This window comes from Antrostomus carolinensis, unplaced genomic scaffold (assembly GCF_000700745.2).
Source record: "Antrostomus carolinensis isolate BGI_N321 unplaced genomic scaffold, ASM70074v2 scaffold3599, whole genome shotgun sequence".
In the NCBI taxonomy this organism is placed as follows: domain Eukaryota; kingdom Metazoa; phylum Chordata; class Aves; order Caprimulgiformes; family Caprimulgidae; genus Antrostomus; species Antrostomus carolinensis.
Genome location: NW_010337739.1, coordinates 33,956 through 57,122, shown reverse-complemented (window position 1 = coordinate 57,122; position 23,167 = coordinate 33,956). Strand labels below are relative to the sequence as shown.

Here is a 23,167-nt window from a genome sequence, read left to right as displayed (position 1 = left end):
ATTTTAACATTATACTCTACCAAGTTTGTTTCTTTCCCATGTTCCATTGCTTGTGTCAGAGTAACAACAGAGTTGGAGTGAAAAATGAAAAGGGACATTGAACAAATTGCTCCATCAGTGCCAGCACAGTAGTAGTTGTCGAGGTGTATCCAGAAGTTGTGAGAGTCAGGATGGACAGACTTCACAAGAATATAAGTGCAGTTTTCTTTAAAATGATAATATGTTCCATCAAAAGTCACATAATGCTCATTTCCCCATCCACTGCAAATACCTGGAAGACAGAGTGACAGACTTCAAATTCGTCTTCTGAGCTTCCTGTAAGTACAAGCTGGTTTTAACTCTTTTACTCACTTTCAGTGAGAGCTAAAATAACCAGTTCTATAAAGAAAAATTAGCCTAGCAAGGACCCTCTTTCCTCTTCTTAACAGACAACGTTTGAGATGGGACTTCTGTTACATTACATCCTACTGAATAAATATGAACATAACATAGATGTTGACCTCATAGACTTATCTTTGTTGAGGTCTAGCTGAACATAACATGTATTTCAGAATTCTCCTGCAGCAGTACATACACTGGCACTCGAAGACTTCACAGCAACCAGTTTCATCGTGGTGTTTCGTGAACGGGAAACCATTGACACAAAGTTGCAGTTGCTGAGGAGGGCAAGTCATGCTGGACAGTTTAATATTGTTTCCTTCTCCCAGACAAGTGGCGATCTGGCAGTTTCCGAAGTTCCATGTTTCATTAAACTATTGACAGATTGAAAAAGAGGAGAGGCACATACCAAAGTGAAGAAAGAAATATGTTAAAATCACACACAGCAAGCACGCTCCATTCATCTAACTGTCTAGCATGGCATTATTTGCTATTTATGCTTTCTCTGGAAACCAGGCAATATGAAACATAACACAGTAGAGTCTTGATATCTACTTCTGTTCTACAACATATTGTATAGGACTCAATATTGAGGTCCTGACCACTTCTGATGATGGGACACTGCCAGGTGTGGTCTTCTAGCCTTTTTTTCAGCTTGGCTATCTCTGCCCACATACAATCAGATGTTTCAAGTGAACAGAATAATGAATTTATTCCCTCAATTACTTGGGATAATTCTTAATCATGTAATTCAGCCAGGCCTACAGTCCAGCTGTAGTGTTGGTTACCACCATCAGAGGCGAACACCAAATCCTGGCTGCAGGAAATGCTGTATCTGAAGAAAAAAATCTTATTTCAAGTCTCTCACCTTTCTGGGAGGAATGAGCCCAAGGCAATCGCTCACAGGAGTCCCCGTGGAAGCAGGAACTTGGCTTGTTGTACTTGGAGCAGCTGTTTGTGGACAGGCTTCAGAGTCTGGACCACAGCTCTTGAGGGCTTCAGTATGACCAATTTTACACTCTGCCCAAATTAATTCAATCTGACACGATGCATTGCAGACAGAGTAAGCACAATGACTTGTTACATTCACTGGCAGAGACACATTTTCTCCTGCAAGGTCAAAACCCAACAGTTAGCGCTGGACTGTGCATAAAACTGGTAACAGACACATATTCAGCCCTGCATTTAACCAGCTGGGTCTGCCTGTACCCCATGGCCATGTTCAGGTGTGACTGCCTGTTTGCAGCTCTTTGAATTCAGTGACTGAACTGGAGCTCAGTTCATCCAAATGGCAAAGGCTGAGGGAGGGACACAGGCAGCTGATCTGAAATTCTGCTTTAAGTACATTAGCAGGAAGAGAAAATGAATATAAGAGGAGAGAATACTGAATATATCACAAAGTGTATCTGGTCTTCACAAAGATCAGGGGACAGGTGGTTCAGGAGCTACTAAGGGATGAAGAGTCATCTTCCTTCCTCTGTTTTTGGAGTATGACTGTGGATTAAAAGCCCATGTTCAGCAGTTTGGGATTCAGGGTTTGTGCTGGAGTCCACTGAAGTTAGCATCTGCATAAGCTTCCTTACACCAGGGATATCCAAAACAGGAAAAAGCTATTGGATATGGGAGAGCTGGAGTTCTGAAAGCATTACTTACAGTTCAAAGACGTAACAGCTTGTGGTAACATGTAACTGCAGCAGAGTGAATGAGCACTTGCTGAAGCAACTTTATCTAACAGTACATCTTTTATCAATGGAGCAGGAAAAAAACCTGCTTGGTTTCTCACCCATTTGTATCATCTTTCCGTTGACATTGCAGAAGCAGGGACTGGCTAATCTACTTTCAAGCCCTGTGACATTTATTTCATTCTCTACAATCACAAAAAGAAGAAAAATAATAAATTTTATACCCCCACCACATTCTGAACAGGCCTCTCTATATTTATATTTTCTCTCTCTATTATATTGTATGCTACTAGCATAATTCACACGCACTCCTCCTTGTAGTTATTTTTTTTCTATATAGAACACAAAAGTCACACTTCTACCTTTGCTTATTCATTCCAACTTAAGGTTTCTTTGAACTTTCTAGTCCTGCAAGACTTCACCTGACTTTGGAGAGGTGATTTTTAGTGGCACTTCATTTTTACTTGTAACACTTTGTTGCAAATAATCTCTTGGTTTAAACAAAGAAAGATAATTTTGACATTTTACTATGCCACCTATACTCTTTTTTTAATAGCCCTTTCTTTCCTAGCTGTTACTCCATTATATTTCTTGTTACACTTGTTACCACATTTAGTAAATACCAAACACATGGGCTTATCATCATGTCTTCAGTTCTACTACTCTCTTGAGTAGATAAGCTAACTTTTAATTTTCCTCGTCCCCTTTGTATAATTTTCTACCAGGATAATACACTTTTTCGAAGCCACTTATTTTTGTTTGCTATAATTATGTGGCAAAGTTGCACCTTTTCTTTATTTCTTTTTGCTTCCTATTTTCTGTTCATTCACATCCCCTTCACCCTGCACCTTCCATTTTGGGAAGAGAGTAAACCGCTAGGCAGCTTTATTTTCTTGCTCCAGTCACCCACTACAGACTGACTTATTCCAGTGCAGAACAGAGTATAGTAGGAACCATAGTGTGACACAGGTGATAATAAGGACAAAAACAAGGTTTAGAAGTATGAAATATTGAGATTAACAGCTCCAGAATGTCAACTGCGTTAGCTCCAAGGTTATTGTAAAAGCTCTACTGAAAAATGGCCAAATCCCCCTACTCTCTTTACCCCGTTGACAGTAAGAATCTATTAAAATTACACTTTTGCTCCCCACCATGAGACCCACAAGCTTTGACCCCTCATTCCTGAACCATCAGCTGCCTTAAATTCTGTGATTATCCTAGACGTGCAGTAGGAGACTTTATCCAAGGTAGAGGAATCTCATTACCATTGCAGTTTTCCATAAGAACATCTAGTACCTTGTGCTGGTGTGGATGGTGTTCTGCAAGGCATGAGTGTTTTAATGATCTCTCCGTTAGGGCCACAGACAGCATCACCACACTCAGTCCCATATACATGGCTGTATACAGTTTCATTTAAGGTGTAGGTCTTTCCATTGTAGCAGCAAAGGCAATCTGAGGCATCCAAAAAAAAAAAAAATGCCACGTGAACAGGGGAAACTTGTAATATAAATACAAATGAAAATAAAATAAAATTCTGGATTTATCCTTGTGTAGCTCACGCCATCAAATATGAATTAAATACCTGAAAATCTTTCTCAGTTTCTATTTGAGAAGTTGCCCTGGGAGTCTACCTCATTTATTTAAAGTTGGTTGAATTTTTGTTGTTGCTGGTGTTTCTTGGAATCAGCTTGCATAGAGGAATTACTGGCTGGTGTAAGCATCAGAACTGGCACTGTCCTCACTCAGCATGGAGCACAGGTGTATTCCCTCCTGGCAGGGAACAAACTGGGATTTCTGCCTTGCTGAGTGATAAAACACTGGCTCAGAAGGTGTTGTACAGCCATTTCCATCCACTAGTGAGGAACATGCAGTAATAAGCAATTTCATTTCAACGTGTAAGACGCTCTCCAGGCTTTGGAGAATGTACATTCAGGAACCCAAGGGAATATATCTATTGCTGTAACAAAATCAACAAAACTGGAGATGTGTTGTTTACGGTGTCACCCTGCATATTGGGATGCAGTTTATTCCAGATATGGCAATGAACTGTTAACATACATTAAGCGAGTCCTTTAGGCACAAAGATGTCTTTCATAAACTAGCGGTCTAGAGTTATTATTAAATTAGTGGATAGGAACTAGCACCTCTATAAGATTCTGAAAGTGATCATTAAAAGTGGTACCATGAGTGGCCTGCTTCAGGCTACTTTCTGTCTGTCTTCACTGACTACCAAGGAAGTGTAAATGTGGAGAAGTGGTATTAACTTCTCTCCTTCCTCCCTATGATTATCCTTTAGACAGTGTGATGGTTTCTTCAGATCAAAGGCTGCATTTTGCTTATCAAAGTGTATCTGTACTGCTGTGCATCCACATATTGAAGTAGCTAGCTGGCCTCCTCTTACCAATACACCTGCAGTAACACATGATGTTGGGTAGTTTCAGTCCTGTCATCACTCAATGAATGATGAGAGTGGTGAAAAGTTACCTTTGGAGTGTTCAGTACATAGTTTCTGTTCAGGATTGCTGAAGATAAAGAGAAAAGGAGATGTGTTTTATAGACTTGAATCAGTATGTGGAATAACAATGTCTGCAATAGTATCTACTTTTACATAAAAGCCTAATTCTGGAGGATTTAATGATAATTGCTGCTGCCTGTGAACAAAAACATTGCACAGATTGTCCTTTCCAGTTGTATTTTACCTCTCTCACCATCAACTGACTTACCATGAAGTGCAGTTGAGGAGGGAGACGCACTCCCTGCTAGACTCATCAAAATATGGCTTGTCAGGACGGCACTCTGGGTAACAGCCTGGAAAGTTAAAGGAAACAGAACATTCTTAGTTTGCTTTGCATAAATCCAGCGAGAATACATAAATACCTCTATCAGATGCCGATTTGATCCCAAAATTAATGTGACCGCAGTAAGAATGTTCTTTACACTACCTATTATTTTTCCACGTCCACTTTTCCCTCTGTCTCCCAGAAGTTTTAATTAACTCTGTCAACAGAAAATTATTCTTTGCAAATTTAGACTGAATTACCTTTTATCTCTCCCCAGACTTAAAGGCAAAAGGCAAATTATGCTATGAATATCACCATCACATGGGAAATTATGCCACGCAAGGCAAGATCAATGAGTTTCTGGGGCAAATGGGATAGCCTTTCTGCAACCTTGATGCTTAAGACATTTAAAACTAGTCTAATAGCTTCAACTCCCATAAAATACATCAAGGTCAAGCAAGACTTACCTTCTAAACTGTACAGTAAGTTCCCACATTTCCCTTGTGGGTTCCTGCAGGTCTTTAGACAAGGGGCTCCACAGGGTTTGTAGAACCACTCATGTTTGTCAGATGGATTGTAATAATCACAGAACACAGCTGGAACAGAAGAATAAAACACCTCCAAGTCTCAGACACTGGGCAGGGGTTATTTTCTAAGTGTTGTAAACAAGAGCTTGTTGAGCCATGTATGCACAGTGATTTCAGAATTCTGCTCTTGTGCACACAGAGCACTGCTTTTCTGTGTGCATTTTCAGTGCAATACTTACGGCAAATGGCAGGAGTTCTCCAGTCGATACAGACTCCAGCACTGCTACAGCTTCTTGAGTAAGCAGCAACAGAGGTACAGAAGCACTCACAGTCTCCCACGCTGTCACAGCCACAGAAGTCAGAAATACAAGATTCATAATATGGTATTGGGTTCACCTATCAAAATACCAACAGACATGTTACCACAGATGTACCTGCTGCACTGGGTTTTAATGACAGAAAGGGCTCTGAATTTTTGCCATCCACTGGCAGCTGCTCTGGCAGAATCAGGCTGAGTCTGTGACAGACTGGGATTGTCAAAAAGGAGCAATGGTATTTTACAACATGTAGTTTTCTATTTTCACCTGCCTGGTAGAATTGGACCCTAAATCTTCCCAGTCTCATATATGCAACACTGGCATTTACACTCAAAATGTCTTTCCAGTGTAATTTCTGCAGTACTAAACTACCTTACTTTGGGTTAGCACAAATATGTAGTGTGTTCACTTTCTAACAGAGAGATAGTGTCTGAGCATAAAAGGAAATCCCATTTCCACTGAACTTTACATTTCTTGTGATTTAACTTATTATCCTCTTTGTCTTCAGTTGCTCAAAACAGGCACTGCTGTTTCCTCATTACTCTGCAATAGGATTCAACTGGCATATCTGTAAAGCGAGGTTCTGTGAGAGGCAGCCCTTATACTCAAGGATGCTGTGTAATAGCATTTCATGGTAAAAATTTGTGAACAAATAGGCTGCATAATAGCAGCAAATACATAGTGTGAAGCTACTGAGGATGAGATAACACGATTACCTTACTATGACAGGCTTCAAAGATGGTACTCTTAATGATGCTGCAGTGCTTCTGTCCCAGGACAGACTTGAAAGGCTGATCAGCACACAGGTCTGTCATGTTTATATTCGAGCAGGTGCTTGTTATTTTCCAGCTGTTTCCAAACTCCTGGATGCTCATCTCCACTGACTGTCCTCTGGTTGTGAAGTCGTTCCTCGAGCGGCCATCAAAGTCCCCACAAAGTCCACAGACTTTTCCCTGTGTAATTTGTGTAGGCACAGTAAATGGTTTGGTTATTTTGAGTTCAGTCCACTGCTTAACAGAAATAAACTATAGAACAGGTCAAGGTAAATTTAGCTGCAAATTTCTAAACAGCCATCAAAATATGGCTTAGAAAAAGAGGGACTTCAAGTGACAAGATCACTCCGTTAGCCATCCAATACTGCAAAGTGTCTGGCTTTACTTCTACCCCCATATATTCTGGAGTGTTTCATACTGACTGAACAATGAAATAAAGCACAGGACACAGCTTGTTTGCATCTTCTTGTCCACTGAACCCAACACTTTTCCAAGACCTGCCTTTCCAACTGTGTCTGCAGTTGTGGATGCATAACTTTGAGATTGAAATCATAACTCTCAGTCCATACCATACCTACCTGGAAAGATGGTGCCACATGAACAACAACAGTAGTCTTCTGGTCCCACATGAAGTTCATCCCCTGATTTGTTTCAATCACAATATAACCTCCTCTGAGATCCACTTTGTAATTCTTCTCAGCTCCTGGATCAGTGGCTATCTCTTGAATTCTTCCTTCCAAGAGCCTGATTTCACTGCTCTACAAGGAACAGATATATTGCATGGAAGGAAATAAAATAGATAACTAACACTGGTATTCTACCTCTTGTTCTTATTCTCATCTTTCCATAGTCTTTACAATTCATCTTTCATCGTTTACACTACATCTATCGCCAGACACGAGCCACAGACAAGACCCACTGACTTCAATGGGAAATGTCGGCCCTTACATGATAAGTCTTACCTCACAGAAATTGTCCTCACAGAAATTGTCCTCATTCTAGATGAAACTTTTTCTGCTGGCACAGCAGCTCCCGAGTGCATGGGCACGCTAGAACACCCCTTGTCATGCTACATTTTTTTAACCATCCCCTCACCCCCACTATGGGAGAAACCTCTTTTGTGTACACTTTGGGGAAATGCTAAACCTGAGATGAAGGAAAAAAACCTCTTCCCTCTGTAGTTACATCTGCCTTGTGTTCAAACCATGGTAGAGAAACATGCGCTGATCAAAACTTTCCCATCACTCCTATATCACTCCTATATAATGTCACAGATGCAACCACACACACATATGCCCATACATAGAATTCTGCTCTCTCCCTTCATCTATTCCCTCACCTTCAGGTGTCCAGACCTGTTAACACCAAACATCTAAACCTTTCCCAGTTCGTCTCCCTCTGCTTTCTGGCTGTTTGACTTCCACAGGTACTCTCTAGCAGCAATCATGCTGGAATCTAAGGGGATACTACAAAATCAAGACTACAGCTCTTCAGTTAGAACCACTTCTAGCCAAACCTCAAAAATCAGTGTGATCTTTAGGGAGCAGATGGAGAGTGACTTCCCGCAGGCGTTGTTCTGAATTACAATTCGGAAGGTGCCAGCATCCATGTTATTTGGGCAAAAATCCTTAGAAAAATAGTTAATGTTTTATTAGATCTTTTCAGGCAATTAGAACAGTCTTAAACATTTTCAGGTGCTCTAAATGAATGACACCCCAATCTGACTTTTGCTAGTTTGTCACTGTTTTATTCACCAAAGCTCTGGGTATTTGAAGAGCCACTAGTGGCATCTGACTCAGTGGCAGATTCATACTTAACCAGGAATTTCAAAGAGAAAAGCGAAGGAAAAACCTGAGCTTTTCATAACACCAGTCCTGCACAGCCAAAAAGGCAAAAATATTTTTTTATTAAAATTAGCAAAACCAACTGTATTGACTCCTGTGTCATGCTATTATTAAACAAGGGTCACACGTTGACATCTACATCTTTCTGTCATAACAAAAATACTCTCAGTCTGGCTGTATCAGTATGGCTGAGAGAAAATCTTAGCTTTTCAACACCACACCGATTTTTTTTCCCTTGCAGAGGTTGGAATTACATCAGGAAAGGGCTGACCAGACCAGGAGTTAATCGTTTAGGATGACACAGTGCCCTCTTGTGTCACTTCTGAGAGTTAATTGCTTTGCTTTTATATGGAAAAATCTCTCTCTGTTCTAGGAGAGTAGGCTCTGCTCATCAGTGCTGACTATTTTGCATTAAATAGCCCTTTAATTATTCAAACTTAACCCTACAGTGTAAGCTGAAAAAAGCATATGGATAGGAAAGTGAAAAAAATTGATACCTGTGCTAGGATATAGTCACAGTCTCCCAGGAAATCAAACTTCTCCCCGTCAAAGCTCATGTAATGCCCGTTTCCATACACAGTACATGTTCCCTTGCAGGGATTGTCTGTGCAGTTCCACTGCCTTTTGTTACAGGTGCTGGGAGGTGAAATGCAAAGAATCACAACCTTTGTATGAAATGTGTTTGTCCCTTATCCCCAAACCTGGGCAGAGTAATTCAAAGGTTTGTATTTTGCAGTACTTCAAAGAAAGCAATCATCTGTCACTCTTTCAGGCTTACACTCTCAACTGTTCTGAGATCATGCCATGAGATGGCTTACTAATCAGAAAGTTCATGTTTAATACCATTTGAACTTTGCCTGTTTTTATTCTAGTTTTTCCTTCAAATATATTTTAAATCATTAAGCCCTGGCAGCTGAAATTGGGGATTTAGGAGGTAAATTAAAGGAGAAGAGCTGAATATTTCAATAATTTCTGAATATTAATCTGTGAGGTACCATGTGATCAGTTCTGTTCCTGACTACTGTGGTGTGAACCAATATTAGCCCTCTCTTCCCTTGACAAACTTTACCTCCAGTTCAGGGGGACTGCAGACAGAAAGTTCCAGTTGTTACACCTTTGACACAGAGACTGCAAATTTTTTCCCCATGTGTGTCCTGTTGTCATAAGAAAACAAAAGCCCTCACTGCAATAAAACTTCTTAATGGCCTCTGTGATGTCAACAACTGCTTATCAGGGTTTGGCTTCACATGTTAAACTTGATCACTTGTACCAGTGGTGATCAAACCAAAGTGTTTCTGGCTCTATTTTCTGTGCATCCTCTTGGCTGGAACATATAGTCTCATCCTCACTAAATAAGGCGTAAGGAGGCTTCAGAGCATTCTACCCACCATGATCAGTAATAACAGTGAAGACTATGTCAGAGTTATACCATCAATTGAAACAACTAGAGCATTCATTTATCTTATTTGAGAACTATGTACCCAGGAGCATTGCAAGTCACTGGATGATCACTGAGATTCCTCCCTCCTCTATCTTTAAATTCAGTCCTTTTCTGGGATTCAGCTGTGCCGGACAGACACAGATTCAAATCCCCCTTGTAGAATGACCACCCACAGACCAGCAAAGATGAGGCTGGTACTTCTAAAGCTGGTGTGGAAAGCTTGCAGAAAAGGATGGAAATCATTAGACAGGTCTTGGTACTTGTTCTCCCCAAGTGCAGGCTTGTGCACCATGTTGCAGAGACGAAATGTTTCCCCTTTTATTTTTAGTAGAAGCCTGTTGGCTCTAATGATGAAGAGGAAGGCTTCAAAATACATCCTGCTCCACAGGCACACTAAGCACTGGCAATTTTAATAGCCCTCGTTATAAAACAAGGCTCCCTAGAATAACATACCATGTGTTGCAGTCCACTTTGATGGTTTCCCCAGGTTTATAAAAGTGTCCTCCATGGACACACGGACACTGATCTTTGGGAATACATCCTCCACTGCCATCCAATACCAGCCCATCAGGACACATGCAGCCAGAAACACATTCTGTGACATACTGTGTATATAAAGATACAACACAAGGCAAATTGTTAATGCACAGAAAGTACAGAGAACAAGCAGAGGTGCTAGCTCTGGCTGCCAAATTTTTGGTTTTGTTTTTTTTAATCCTATAGCTGTTAATTAGTGACAATCAAACTAAAAGTATCACAGCTACATGGGTAGCTATAGCTGCTGTGTTATCAGTACAGTAGTTGGTCTGTGAACAACGTAACATGTTACCGTCAGTGTTTGTTAAGGACAATCATACATGCACAATCATGTTGTCCCATGCTCCTGCTAGGAGGTGAAGTCCTTACACAGTGCATGTCCTGCGTCTTACAACTTTTCTGACACTCTGATCCAATTGCACCAGGACCTGCAGAGCTGCAGTTGAAGTAATACATAGGAGTTGGGCAATCTGTAGGAGGAAGAAAAGGTTTTAGGAAGGTAATTTAGTGAAAGCAATAAGGATGCTGTTGGCAATTGTAAAACAGAGCAGAGCATTTAAGGGCAGCATGTGTCTCTCATTTACAGTTTCTATTAGCTTTTGTTTCTGCCCACCAACATGGGGTAAGAAGGAAGCAAATATCCTAATCTTTGAGAAATATCTTCATCTTTTAAAGAATTCAGCAAGTATGTTGGTATTTTTGCAAAGACAACTATTGTCCATAACCAGCACACTTCAGGGAGAAGAAAAAAAGTGTGCAGAATACTAGAATGTTACAGGAAGTGAGAGATAATACAGAAAAACATGATGATAACTATCTGAGACCATAATGCCATTATTTAACAAAATCTCACCTTTTACCAGGACCGCTTCTCCAATGCAGTCTAATCTTCCTTGAATGCATTTGCTAAAGAGATTACATAAAATGAAACACATCAACTCTTTACACATTCCTCTCACGAGATAGAAAGGCACTAAAAATCTTCACAAGTAGTCATACAAATACCAAATTCCTATCAAAATGAATATTTGGGACATCTGTCAGGTTCATAGACATGAATTACCATCCCCAGAAGGAAGATGCACCCAGCTCTTAATTACACTTCCTTCATCTGCCACTGGTTTGCTGCCGGTTTTCCTAAATCAAGTTTTCCCTAAAGCATCTATTTTCTACTCCATGAGATGAGACAAACACTTTCTTAAATAAGAGACATCTTAAATTACTAAATGAAATTGTGTTTACCAAATAGTCTAGAATCTTCAGAAATGATTTTAAAAAAGGGAGTTGGAAGAGAGAATACATAGACATCTAGAGATACAAATAAATTATTTGAATAAAACAGACTTCCCCTGGTATTTGTTTCAACCTGAACTGGTTGAAAAAGAGAAAATGACAATAGTTTTTCACTGCAGATGTTATTTTTCGTATTTTCCGCAAAATTTCTCTCTCTTAAAAAACGAGATTTGGAGTTTTTTCCTGGACCATTTTTATTTTTTAAAAATAAAAATAAAATCTGCAGGATGTGGGGTTTTTTTCACTTTGCTTTTTAATTTCAAAGTCAGAAACTCCTCTAAGCCCCCTCCCTTCTCACAAACTTGCTCCCAATGTACACAGATATTTTTTACATGACAATGAACTTTGCATAGAGATAGATTGCAAACATTACTCTATTTCAGATGTTTTCAGTTTCTTGTTTGCTAGCAGGAGTATAGGCTCTCAACCTTTGCTATGGCTGCACTTCCTGCCAGGCGAATATTTGCTTTGGTACAACCCAGGATAAATTTGTCATTATTCCTTAGGTAAAATGACGCTGTTCAGGGATTAGAAAGGTACTTCCCCGGTGTTCCCTGACGTCCCCCAGGTATGCAGGCTTTACATGATCAGAGCAGCTTACCACATCAGTTTGTCCTCTTGGAAGGAGTTGCCTGGCTGAACAATCTTGCCTTTGTAGTAGCAGGGACAGTCATCTGGAGGCACACATTCCTCCTCGTCATTGAGGTAGGTCCCTTCAGGGCAGCCACAGCCCTCCATCGGAGCGATCTGAACTTTACACAGCGGATCAGGCTCATCCAGCGAACGGCAAGACTGGTTACAGTACTTCACGCTATAGTTATAAACCATAGTCTCAGGACACTCCTCAGAGGGATCTTTGCAAGAGAAATAAAAGGGATGTATGGCCTTCTCTGTGCAACCATTGCTCATGTTGCTAATTGTTGGCAGCAATTAATGTGCTTTCTTCAAACTAGAAGACCTTGTCTCCCAGTGATCTGACGGAAGTTTTCTCACAAAACCTAAGCTACGTGACGCTGAATACTGAAATACTCAGCAGGCTACAGCTTGACTGAATAAGGGAATCAGTATGATTTTGTAATTTGTACAATTTACATTTCTGTCTTACGCAAAGAACTGAAACCAATAACTTCTGACTTGTTCTTGTAGTTAAAAATTATTTTTCTGTTCTTTACTAATGATTTCTTTGCCTGAGAATAATTTAAGATATGAGTATATTTTGTGAGGGGTGAATTTTGACAGTAAATTGGCAATGCCAAGGAACTCTGCTAATCATTTGGTGTTACCAGAGAAAGTGTGTTTGAGTTCTCACAGATGTATTGAGGAAAGCTCTTGTTGTCAACCTCTGGGGAAATGAGAAATAACAATTTCTAAGATGTCTGGTTGCACTAAGTAGTTAAATATCAAAACCTAAAGAGCTCAACTGACTCTGTAAGACAGTGAAAAGCTGGTTGAATTTCACAGGCCACCAAGAAACAACACCTTCAAAATGCTGCCTTAAAATCTGCAGTAGTGATCCATGGGGGCTGACATCAGACTTTGTCAGGAAATTCACCTCTTTTAAGGCTGTGGTTTTCACGAAAGCCTGGCATCCAAATTATTCTGAAATTCAATGGGAACTGGGGATCTAGTAATCTTGGAGCTCTTTCTGATTCACTTTCACAGATTTAACCCCACAGCTATTTTTCAGATACACAGAGATGTACTACAAGGTAAAGGGGAGTTTTTCACGGGCAATTGTGCTAATCAATTTTGCAGCAATGTTATCAATATATGAGCAACAGGTTCCATGCTTAAACAAAGCACTGTGTGGTTTTCCAGTCCATGACCATAGTACACTTTCTCAGATTAGTTAGTGTGCTAGTTTTGTGTACACATTCAAAACTACCACCTCCACCAACAAAAAACATATGGTTTCCTGGTCTTAGCTGGAGCAGACACGATGTCATGTGTATAAATCAGGGAGGCCACATTCTCCTAATTTATAGGCATACTATGAGGATGATGCAACTGCTATTTTTAAGTCAAAATTGGCCAAATAAGAAAGATATTAACGAAGATTTTGAGCATGAGTCTACATCGGTTTTACCTGAATGGGTGTCTCAATTGTTAGCTATTAAAGCAATAAAATAACATGTTTACTTTTTCCCTTTACTTTTTCACAGACGAAAAAGATCGTATTAAAGCAATAAAATAACATGTTTACTTTTCACAGACGAAGAAGATCAATTTTGGTAAAGCGAGATGTGGTAAGAAAAAGGTTATTTGATTATAGTACTCATGGTCACAGATCTGTAATCTTAGATTATATACATCACAACTGGAGGCATGAGTGCAGAGAACATGAGCTAGCTTGCACAAGGAGCACTAGTTAACTAGCAGGGTTCACTTATTTCATATACTCTGCTGACCACAATATACACATCCTCTTAGGATATAGCCTGCCTTGGATGCTGCCTGCAGCCCACCACAGCTGGACACAGCTGCAGGAGCTGGAAGAGCCTTTCCAACCCCCACAATGGGACAGACCACTGAGAGTGACTGTTCTGGCCCATTTATTCTTTCACTCATGAACAGCACAACCTTCAATCTTATCACAGGCATGTTCCCGAAAGATTATTTCTTCTTAAAATAAGGCCTAAAAATGATTGTGCTGATTAAGCCATTAGCATTTTTTTCCCAAGGTTACTGCACTGTTTGAGTTAATATTACCTACCGTACCATGAGTCCACAGATTTCAGTCCAACCTGTGCTGCAAACCAGTCTCTCTTTGTCATAAAAAAATGTCAGTAATTTTACGTCTATAACAAAGATTTCAATAAACAGGGACTGTGTCTAATACATAAATCTCTGACTCTAGGATAATTTGCTGTGGACTACACTGTGTTCCCTTTTAATTATTTCAGCATAGGTTTGTTAAATTGTTCTTACTGCAATCTTAAATTCATTCAGCAAAGCACCACACCAGTTACATTTGTTGTCTCTATTGAATATCACAGCTAGCTTCTAAGTCAGGCAAATAAATAGATCACAGCTGCATCAAAGCTGCTCAGAAATAATTGTTGTGATGTTTCCTATTCAGATGTGTTACTAGTCAAGAAACCCATACATCTACTTTCATGTTGAGATAAGAAAATCTCCCTTGAACTATCTGATCGTCAATGGAAAAATGGAAATGCTGAAGTAAAATTCAGAAGCTGGGACTTGTTAGTTTTATTCTCAGCTCTGATACCATCTTGTAATAAATTCTAGCAGTTCCAAATAAAAATATATACATATGTGGTCTCCAAGCCCAGGATTTAGTGAAAATGTGTATCTCCAAGAAAATTTTATTAATTTGTTAGATAGTCCTGAGCTGAAAATGCCTTTAAACATTTCCACATTCTCAGCTATCACTAATATATGTTCATTAAAAACCATTACTATTTTAATGTAACATGGAAAAATGCAGTTAATGAGAGTGATGCTATTTGCATGGGCATCATCTGAGACCAGAGGGCTGAGATGAACTGCAAAAAAGGTATAAGAATTAAAATACATGGGGATGCTCATATGTTCAAAACTAACTTAATTGCAATTCCTTCTTGTGATTTGATTAATATTCTTTATCCTGTTTTCATTCTCTGAGTACTGAATTCACCTAGTGTTTTACACAATGAACATGCATCGTAAGAGGATGAAGGAGAAACAAACTGATTTTGGCAAGCAGAAGGTTTTTTGTAGAGTATATGTTAATTCTAGGCTCTCCTGAAGCTGTTACCCCATATCCCTTGCGAAGGTGTTTTAGGATACACACCACAGATGCCCTGCCTCCAGCCCTTCAGGGACACGCCTGCTGCAGCACAGTCTCTGGAGTAAGTAGAGAGCACACTACACAGTGCCACTTCACTCTTCTCAGCATTACAGGTGTCATACATACATTTCTAGGGAACAGAAAAGTACATGAGTATTATTATGCCCAGCTCATAGAAGAAACAGGGAAACATACAGCAATTCAAAATGTACTCAACTAATATGTTTTTGAAAAAAGTATTATTACCAATGAATAATTAGTTTGTAATATCTTTAAGAGAAATATCTTAGTTTAAGAGAAATATCTTAGAAATATCTTTAAGAGAAATATATACAGCAATTCAAAATGTACTCAACTAATATATTTTTGAAAAAAGTATTATTACCAATGAAGCTTAGTTTGTAATATCTTTAAGAGAAAATGTATGTTCATTAATAGTATGCAAACCTGAGAAATAGGAAATCAATTACAGTCATGTAACTGCAATGTCATTATGTCTAACACTCAGGAATAGATGAATAATAAGTGATAAGAACACCTCTAGTTCATTAAAGCACTAAGAAATGGCTATATCAGCCTCCCACGAGGATGTACCGTCTAGGACATGTCAAAATATGTCATTTGAAATTATCCAGAAGTAAAAATATTGCACAGCAGTATTGAAAATATTGAATTGAAAATATAGGCACTTGTGTACCTATCTAGTGTGTAGATAAGACACATCCAATTAAATAGAAGAACAGAAGATGGTTTAATAAGGAATCATATGTAATAATATCTAAAGAACTAGTTAGGTAAGTATAAAGGAGATTTAAAGCTCAAGTTCTTTTAATTGGATGGCTGGACAGAAGAACCCAGATACAGCCAGTAACTGGAGCAGTAGGGTCACACTGCATAGATAGTGGCCTATCCATTACTGATGTCATGGAAGATGATTCTATGCATCATGGTTTAAAATCTGATTTAGATTAGCAGAAATAACAGATATATCCATAAGAAATTGGTTATTACTTTTCCTAAACCGAAAATTGCAAATTCCTGTTTTACTTATAGTTAGGAATTCTCAAGCAGACCTATTTTCAGAGGGAAACTTGGGAGAAATAAAGCATAAGCCGTATTTTTAAAGGTATCTGAAGACAAATCAAATTTCGGGCAAAATTTCAGGCTCAGCTATTTTCTCATTAAGTTGTGTCTCACACAGCCCCTACATGAATTTTCTGTGTTTTTACAGAAACTTCTTTACTACTTGCACAAAGGCAGCAACTATCTAGGTCAGCTAATTTCCTCAACAGCATTACACAGCTGTACACCAAGAGTACTTATGTGTAGCTTCTGGCATTCTAAATATGAGGAGACTAACATGATTCCACAGTAAAAAAAGGGATATAAACAATGTAAATATAGTATATATTCTTCTCCTAGACTTGAATTTAATCCAAGTCAGAGGGAATCCATGAGGCTGAAAAAATTCTCAGTTCAATTCCACACAGAAATACTGATTTGATTTTTCAGAGTGAATAGGTTTTGTTTAAAAAACAGCAAACACATTTTTTTGGTAGTCATTTAATATTTTCAGGACTGCATCTACAAAGCCCATTGTATCTTGCACAAACTCTCATTTTTTTCAACAGCATCAGTGAACTTCTTTGCAAACAGGCATTACTGTAACCTATTTCATTCCCATAGGCCAGACTGCCTTCATGGCAGATCAGTCTTTGGAGTAGATTAAACCAGCCATTTAAACTGGTGCCTTACCTTAATGTACACAGAAGGTTCTACAACAGAATGGCAGGGAGCAAACACACTGCTCATATTAGACAGAAGAGCACACCAATGCTGGGCAAATTTTTCTGAATTGGGAAAAAAAAAAAAAAAACATTGTCCATAGTCAGTTAAACCACATTATTACCTGAATTAATATTCTTATCAGGTATCACACAGAACTAGAATTTCCTGAAGTGTTCAGATAATGCCGGAAGGAAATACAGGACATTAACATATCAAGGTGATAAGCACAGTTGAATGGATGATCAAGCATCTCCCTGAAAGAAAGCTTTCACCTTCCAACTACTAACATTATTACTGCAGCTGGATTTGCAAAACATCTGAAAAAACTCCTCATTTTCATTGTTTTCCATCAAAATCTCCTAATTCTTTGCAGTCAGGGAATTCTTTATAGTCAAGCAATAACATCAAGCATGTAGTAATCAGTGAGCTGTGTGGCTGTGAGCTGCAGCTTTAATTCCATGTGGCAATACCTAGAAGAGTACAGTCTGAATCCTATATATACCCAAATCAAGTAAAAGGCAGCAAGGAGACAGGGCACCTAGTATTGTACAATGCTTGCTGGAGTCTGGAGTCTTAATAATTTAGTCTTTTTGACTTCAGCACAGCTGTAACTATCTGCATTAGATTAAGATCTTGCCCAAATACTGACAACCAAGAATGCTCTGCTGTAAACCTAAATTGTTTTCATTGATGCTCTGTGTGCTCTTCAAGTCATCAGAGAATAAGGTGTTCGCTCTTTCTCCAGCAGTGCATTCTTTTTTGTTTCAAAAGCAAAGCTGTCACCTCGAAGACCTGCAAACCCCAATGTGTCCTCTCTAGTAAAAGCCTCAGAGGCAGTGGCTTTTGATGTTTATGAGATTTCTAAAGCTTTTTTCCTTATCTGTCATGTGAAAATTGCTTAGCACTGATACTCCAGGGATGAAATGCCTGCTACCTTTATCCACACTGTTTGAACAAGGATCTTCAAAGCTCTCATCAACATCAAAACAGCTGGCTCTAGTTTTCCATGAGTTACCAAAAGCAGAAGCTGAATCTTCCACAGCTCCAGTGACTGTTCTGAAGTCATCAGTTTGGATGTTATTGAAATTGCCACAAAGACCTTGTGTGGGTGGTAGGGAAAAAAAAAAGCAGAAGAAAAGAAATCACTACTTTGAGTGGAAAAAAGAATGGTTTCTAGATGAACACTCTTTGGTCTATAATGGACCTTGTTTGAGAGAAGCTCTTTTCCTTCCTGATGTTCCCACAAATCAGACAGGACTCTTGTCTTTAGAGTGTAATTATTATTTTTTCTGCATTACAGTAACACTTAAGTGATAGCAAAGAGACTGGAAGCTGCTTAAATTTGCTTCAGTAGACACTGGCAGACAGAGAAGTGCCTTCCCCAAAGGCTTATAAGCAAAGGAGATCACAAAAGCAATGAAAAACAGGTGAGACAAAATGCAACCCATTACACAGATAGGAAACAGAAGCACAAAAAGCTTAAATAATGTAAACAGGAGACTGGTGGCAAAACCAAGAACATAGTCTGCATCTTGTAAGTCTCTGAAGGCCTGCTTTTACAGATAGAGCCTAAAAGACCTGCGCACACTAAACATCTCAGAGATTATTGCCCAAGGAAGTTGTGGATGCCCCCTCCCTGGAGGTGTTGAAGGCCAGGCTGGATGAGGCTTTGAGCAACCTGGTCTAGTGGAAGGTGTCCCTGCTGCTGGCAGGGGGGTTGGGACTGGATGAGCTTTAAGGTCCCTGCCAACCCAAACCATTCTATGATTCTGATTCTATGATTATATAATTTTTCTTCAGCACATTGAAGGTTTTACCCAACACTGTGTTTCAGGGAGGCTTTAGATTTAACCAAGGGTTCTAACATATCCAAGTCAATATAAAATCAAATCGTTTGTTCACTTAAAGTGCTAGACAAGCAGCTATAATTCAGTTTAAGAGTAAACTGAAAGAGCATGATGTGTCCTACCAGATGTGCGATTCTGATAAGAATGATCGACTGTTATGGAGAGCTGCATTACAGGTTTCATTTGCACTCGAATCCGTAGTCCAGTTGAGCTCAAGATTTTGATGAAAAATGTAGAGAGTCTGAAGATGGTGATGCCATCTAAAGAGGAAGAAAAAAAATATATGTACCTGCAAATCTTTGTGAAGCTGAGTAAACAGGAACTTCCGTTTACCAGTGCATCCAGCGTAACACAGGAATTCTCAGGGAGTCACAGACCTAGTATTTGTTTAAGTCAAATGACCTAAGAATGAGCAGGATCATGTTATTTTCAGAGAAGGGAGCAGGAATCCCTCTGTAAATATATGTAGGCTGGTCTGGGGAAGACGTGAAGAAGGACATTTACCTTTGCTTACTGGCAGCTTCACAATGAAATTGTTCATGTAGATATTTCCACAGGAACATATTTTTATAGTCTGCAGGGACAAAGGAAAAAGAATAAGCCCAGAGCAGTGAATGCATATGACATGAGACAGACATCAGCAATCTGAGACGCTTCATTAAGTATTAAAATGTAGTGTCTTCAAAACTTGATCACCTCTGGGATCAGTGTAACTGTGTCTGGATGCCATACATTAATGTAGGCCATAATCTCTAGGCCATAAGAAAAAAATGAAAAACCCTCTCCATGAGCAACAGCTTCGATTGAATGATCTCACAAAACTAAAAGGTTATCTTTTTGAGAACCACACGTGAGATGTTATGTGTAGGTTTGGATCTATCTCATTGGAAAAGTAGTGTATTCAAAATGAGAGCTAGCTGACTCAAAGTCGCTCAGTAGTCAATGGAGGGTGACTGGCCTCTCCAGAAGAACACATTATACCTTAGGTGGACTGACTCGTCCTTTGGAGACCCCCTCTTCCTTTATTGACTATCGAAGGAGGTTAGGATGTTAGATCTCCTAACAAGGTTAGGACTGCACCAGTTAAATACCAGGCGGACAGAAAGAATCTGTATAACTTTAGGCACGCATAAATACCAGCCCTAACTCAGCTTCCACTGAATTAAGTTTGAATCATAGCATAACCTTCTGCAGGCGAACCCTCAGGCCTTCATTTGGATACTTCTGCTCCTTCAGTCATTGCATTAGGAAAAACCTCAGGACTCAGAGCTTTGTAAAAAGAAAGGGAACTTTCTGGTGGAATACTCAATATTGCAAAAAGAAATAAGTTAAAAAGTTTGGAGTCATGAAAAAGAGAGGGAAAGCTGACAAGGATAATTTTTAACCAGTTACCTCTAAAGAAAATGGAAAAACCAGAATCCAAAGGAACTGGAAGGGATATAACTCTCATAGAAAAAAAACCAATAAACACATTAACTGCATCATATGTTGGTATCAATCTTTCAGTCTCAGGACTGCAGCGGACCAAAATGAGTCCACAGTGTTAGAGAAATTCCATCTTCCAGTCTAAATAAAAGTGACATTCACTAATTAAAGCAAATTACTTACAGTTCTTCCTAGTGTGACTAACACATTCTTTAAGCAAGTCATTGTCTTTGATATCCCACACTGGATGATCTCTCCAATCACCACGAATGTGTCATCAGTATTCTGAAACGACATGAGAAAATGGACGCGAAGGCATTGTTAGCTTGTTACAGAAAAGGAGGCAGAAAGGAAAAAAGGTGTCTCTGAAAGGCTAAAATGGAACAATAAAAGAACTGGGGCATGTAATCTGTAACTGTGAACCATTTTATTTCATTGCCAAAATCAATAATGTTCACTGCCTTCCTTCTGCACTCTGTTTCCTAGCTATCACAACCTGTGTGGATCATATGCTGAGAGTCACATGGAATTTAATCTTTTTGCAGGAATTTTTGCTCATCTACTTCCTTTTGACAGTCAAGCATGAAGAAAGCTTGAGGAGAAAAGCTTAAATTACAGCAATACCTCCAATAAGAAAATAAATTAATTTAAATAAATATGGAAAACTACCTTGAAGCTGCAAAACTTCAATGCAAAGCAACAAGCCATTGACTTGCAATACAATGTGAACTGGAAAATTTATGAGGTTTAAAACTGATAATGTGCTGAAGTTCTTTACTGGATTATTGCCATTTAATTAAATTAAGTCATATAAAGCTCCAGCACAGCTTAATGCTTCGTGCTACTCAAGAGATTTAGGAGTGAAACGGGAGACTGTTTCATACCTTAGCTAAGACGTAATGGCAGTTGCCATGAAAATTGAATCTCTTGTTATCGAACGTTGTTACATGGAATCCTCCATCTATATTGCAACTTCCAGAACAGGGCAGAGAGATACAGCTCCAGTGGCCTCCTTTGCAAGTACTGTACAAAACCCAAAAAGGAGAAATTAGAATAAATATATCTTTAAAGGAGTAAAAGTGAGATAACATCTGTAGCTGAATCTGCACAGATGATACCCTCTTTGTCTTTTTAGCTTGTTATTCAGCTGGTTATTAAATCCCTGTAGGAGGAAGACTTTGTATTAGGCCTTTAAAGTGTGAAGGTTGAATATCTCTCAATGAGACAACAGCACTGGGCTTCCAACTAGCACCTTCAGAGAGAGACACTGAGTTGGTCAAGCAAGAAGTGTTTTCCAGGGCCTAAATTATTTAGTTGACTTTTTAAAGAAAGATCCTCTTCAAGCAGGATCTTGTGACATTTTATGTTGCTGATGCAACTATTCAGCAAGTTGCTGATGCTACATTTCAGCAACTAATTCTGTAATAGAGTAACAAATAAAACTGTTTTGAGAATAATATACCTGAGATCTTATAGCATTTCACTAGTGCAGAATGGAGATGGGTTCAAGCTACAGGTTTTTTTCTAAATCAAGGAATTCTCAAGGATCAGGACTTTTGAGATCCAGGCCTTGAAATAGCCTTTTGTAGAGGTGGTTGGAAAGGTAACTCATTAACATAGTATGACTCCTTGCTTCCACTTTAGTGCTCAAAGCCTCTGAGCTAACCAGCCAAGACTCATTTTTCTGCTTTCTGAAATCTTCAACTCAGTTTTTGCTGGCAGTTTCAAGTGAGTGTGGTAACTATGTGAGATTGAGGGCTACCTCTAAGTTTTCCTGTACTGCTGAAATTCAGACACACATTTTGCATTAATATTTAAGACAAATGTTAGGAAGAGTTAAAAAAAAAAGAAAAGTATGCAACTGAACACTCTGAAGTAAATGTCTCTGCCTTGTTAGTGCAAGCAAGATCACAACAGTACCAGTTTTGGCAGGGAGTGGAGTAAGTCCTTCCAGATGAGTAGACTTTGCCTTGAAACATACAGGGGCAGCTCTCTCTGGGGATGCATTTTTTGCCACCGAGGTCATCAAGGATAGTTCCTGTTCAGACACATTGTCTTGTTAATATTCCTTTGGTAAGTCTGGGAAACACTATCAAGGAAGATTAGAGTTAAGGAAAAAACATGGGAGTATTCAGCTGATCTGTAAATGAATGGGATAGGTTTTAAGGAAAACAACACATCTTTCAGATATCAATGGACAGGACATTTTTCTTATTAGAGCTCAAATGAAAGCAATGCAAAACTCAGTATCTCTGAATGTTACTGTAACTTGTCACTGTCAGCAGGATTATCAAGCGCTAGATTGCTGAAGCTACTGAAGCTACAATAAGATCTAGTCTCGTAACAGAGAGACACCCCATGAGACATCTTCACCAGCATTCTTACTGTTTAGAGAACATCTTTCCTCTTTCCACATCTGTACCATATTTTTCTGTCTAGTCCTTAGAAATGTTGCCCTCACATCCTCCAGTGTTAGGATCTTGACTCTTTAGAGATCTGCTTTTTCCAATAAGTTGTTAAATTATACTAGAAGAAACAGTTTATTCTTTGGTTTTAGCACAAAATGTTAAAGAAAAAAACCTGCCACTAACTGAAAGGGAACAACCTCCCTCTCTGTTCCTTGATATGTGTGACTCTTTGGAAGAAATGATCTGCCTTACCAGGAGGACAGAAACAGCCATCCGTACATGGGGCTTTACAAATCTTGCTCCTCTCTGGGTCAGCACACGTGTCAACACACGAGTT

At 39.1% G+C, this 23,167-nt stretch overlaps 1 protein-coding gene across 2 annotated transcripts in view; it reads right to left on the bottom strand.

The window, feature by feature from the left end:
• Window positions 1–23,167, bottom strand: part of LOC104530621 (mucin-5B) — a 42,966-nt gene that overhangs the window by 11,196 nt on the left and 8,603 nt on the right. Inside the window, exons 7-34 of one of the 2 annotated variants that reach the window (XM_029086810.1) lie at window positions 23,083–23,167; window positions 22,343–22,460; window positions 21,307–21,445; window positions 20,606–20,707; window positions 19,502–19,571; window positions 19,120–19,257; window positions 18,085–18,249; window positions 17,118–17,212; window positions 15,366–15,492; window positions 12,174–12,426; window positions 11,133–11,185; window positions 10,649–10,749; window positions 10,196–10,347; window positions 8,799–8,937; window positions 7,974–8,084; window positions 7,036–7,215; window positions 6,401–6,637; window positions 5,607–5,763; window positions 5,308–5,436; window positions 4,784–4,868; window positions 4,545–4,582; window positions 3,357–3,512; window positions 2,483–2,548; window positions 2,443–2,451; window positions 2,162–2,245; window positions 1,247–1,488; window positions 575–752; window positions 21–271 (exon numbers count right to left, since the gene is read on the bottom strand). The exon at window positions 23,083–23,167 is cut by the window's right edge and continues 32 nt beyond it. In XM_029086810.1, the coding sequence (XP_028942643.1) occupies window positions 21–271; window positions 575–752; window positions 1,247–1,488; window positions 2,162–2,245; window positions 2,443–2,451; window positions 2,483–2,548; window positions 3,357–3,512; window positions 4,545–4,582; window positions 4,784–4,868; window positions 5,308–5,436; window positions 5,607–5,763; window positions 6,401–6,637; window positions 7,036–7,215; window positions 7,974–8,084; window positions 8,799–8,937; window positions 10,196–10,347; window positions 10,649–10,749; window positions 11,133–11,185; window positions 12,174–12,426; window positions 15,366–15,492; window positions 17,118–17,212; window positions 18,085–18,249; window positions 19,120–19,257; window positions 19,502–19,571; window positions 20,606–20,707; window positions 21,307–21,445; window positions 22,343–22,460; window positions 23,083–23,167 (3,660 nt within the window). The remainder of the gene's footprint in view (window positions 1–20; window positions 272–574; window positions 753–1,246; window positions 1,489–2,161; window positions 2,246–2,442; window positions 2,452–2,482; window positions 2,549–3,356; window positions 3,513–4,544; window positions 4,583–4,783; window positions 4,869–5,307; window positions 5,437–5,606; window positions 5,764–6,400; window positions 6,638–7,035; window positions 7,216–7,973; window positions 8,085–8,798; window positions 8,938–10,195; window positions 10,348–10,648; window positions 10,750–11,132; window positions 11,186–12,173; window positions 12,427–15,365; window positions 15,493–17,117; window positions 17,213–18,084; window positions 18,250–19,119; window positions 19,258–19,501; window positions 19,572–20,605; window positions 20,708–21,306; window positions 21,446–22,342; window positions 22,461–23,082) is intronic. The other variant, XM_029086811.1, reaches the window with a different exon arrangement.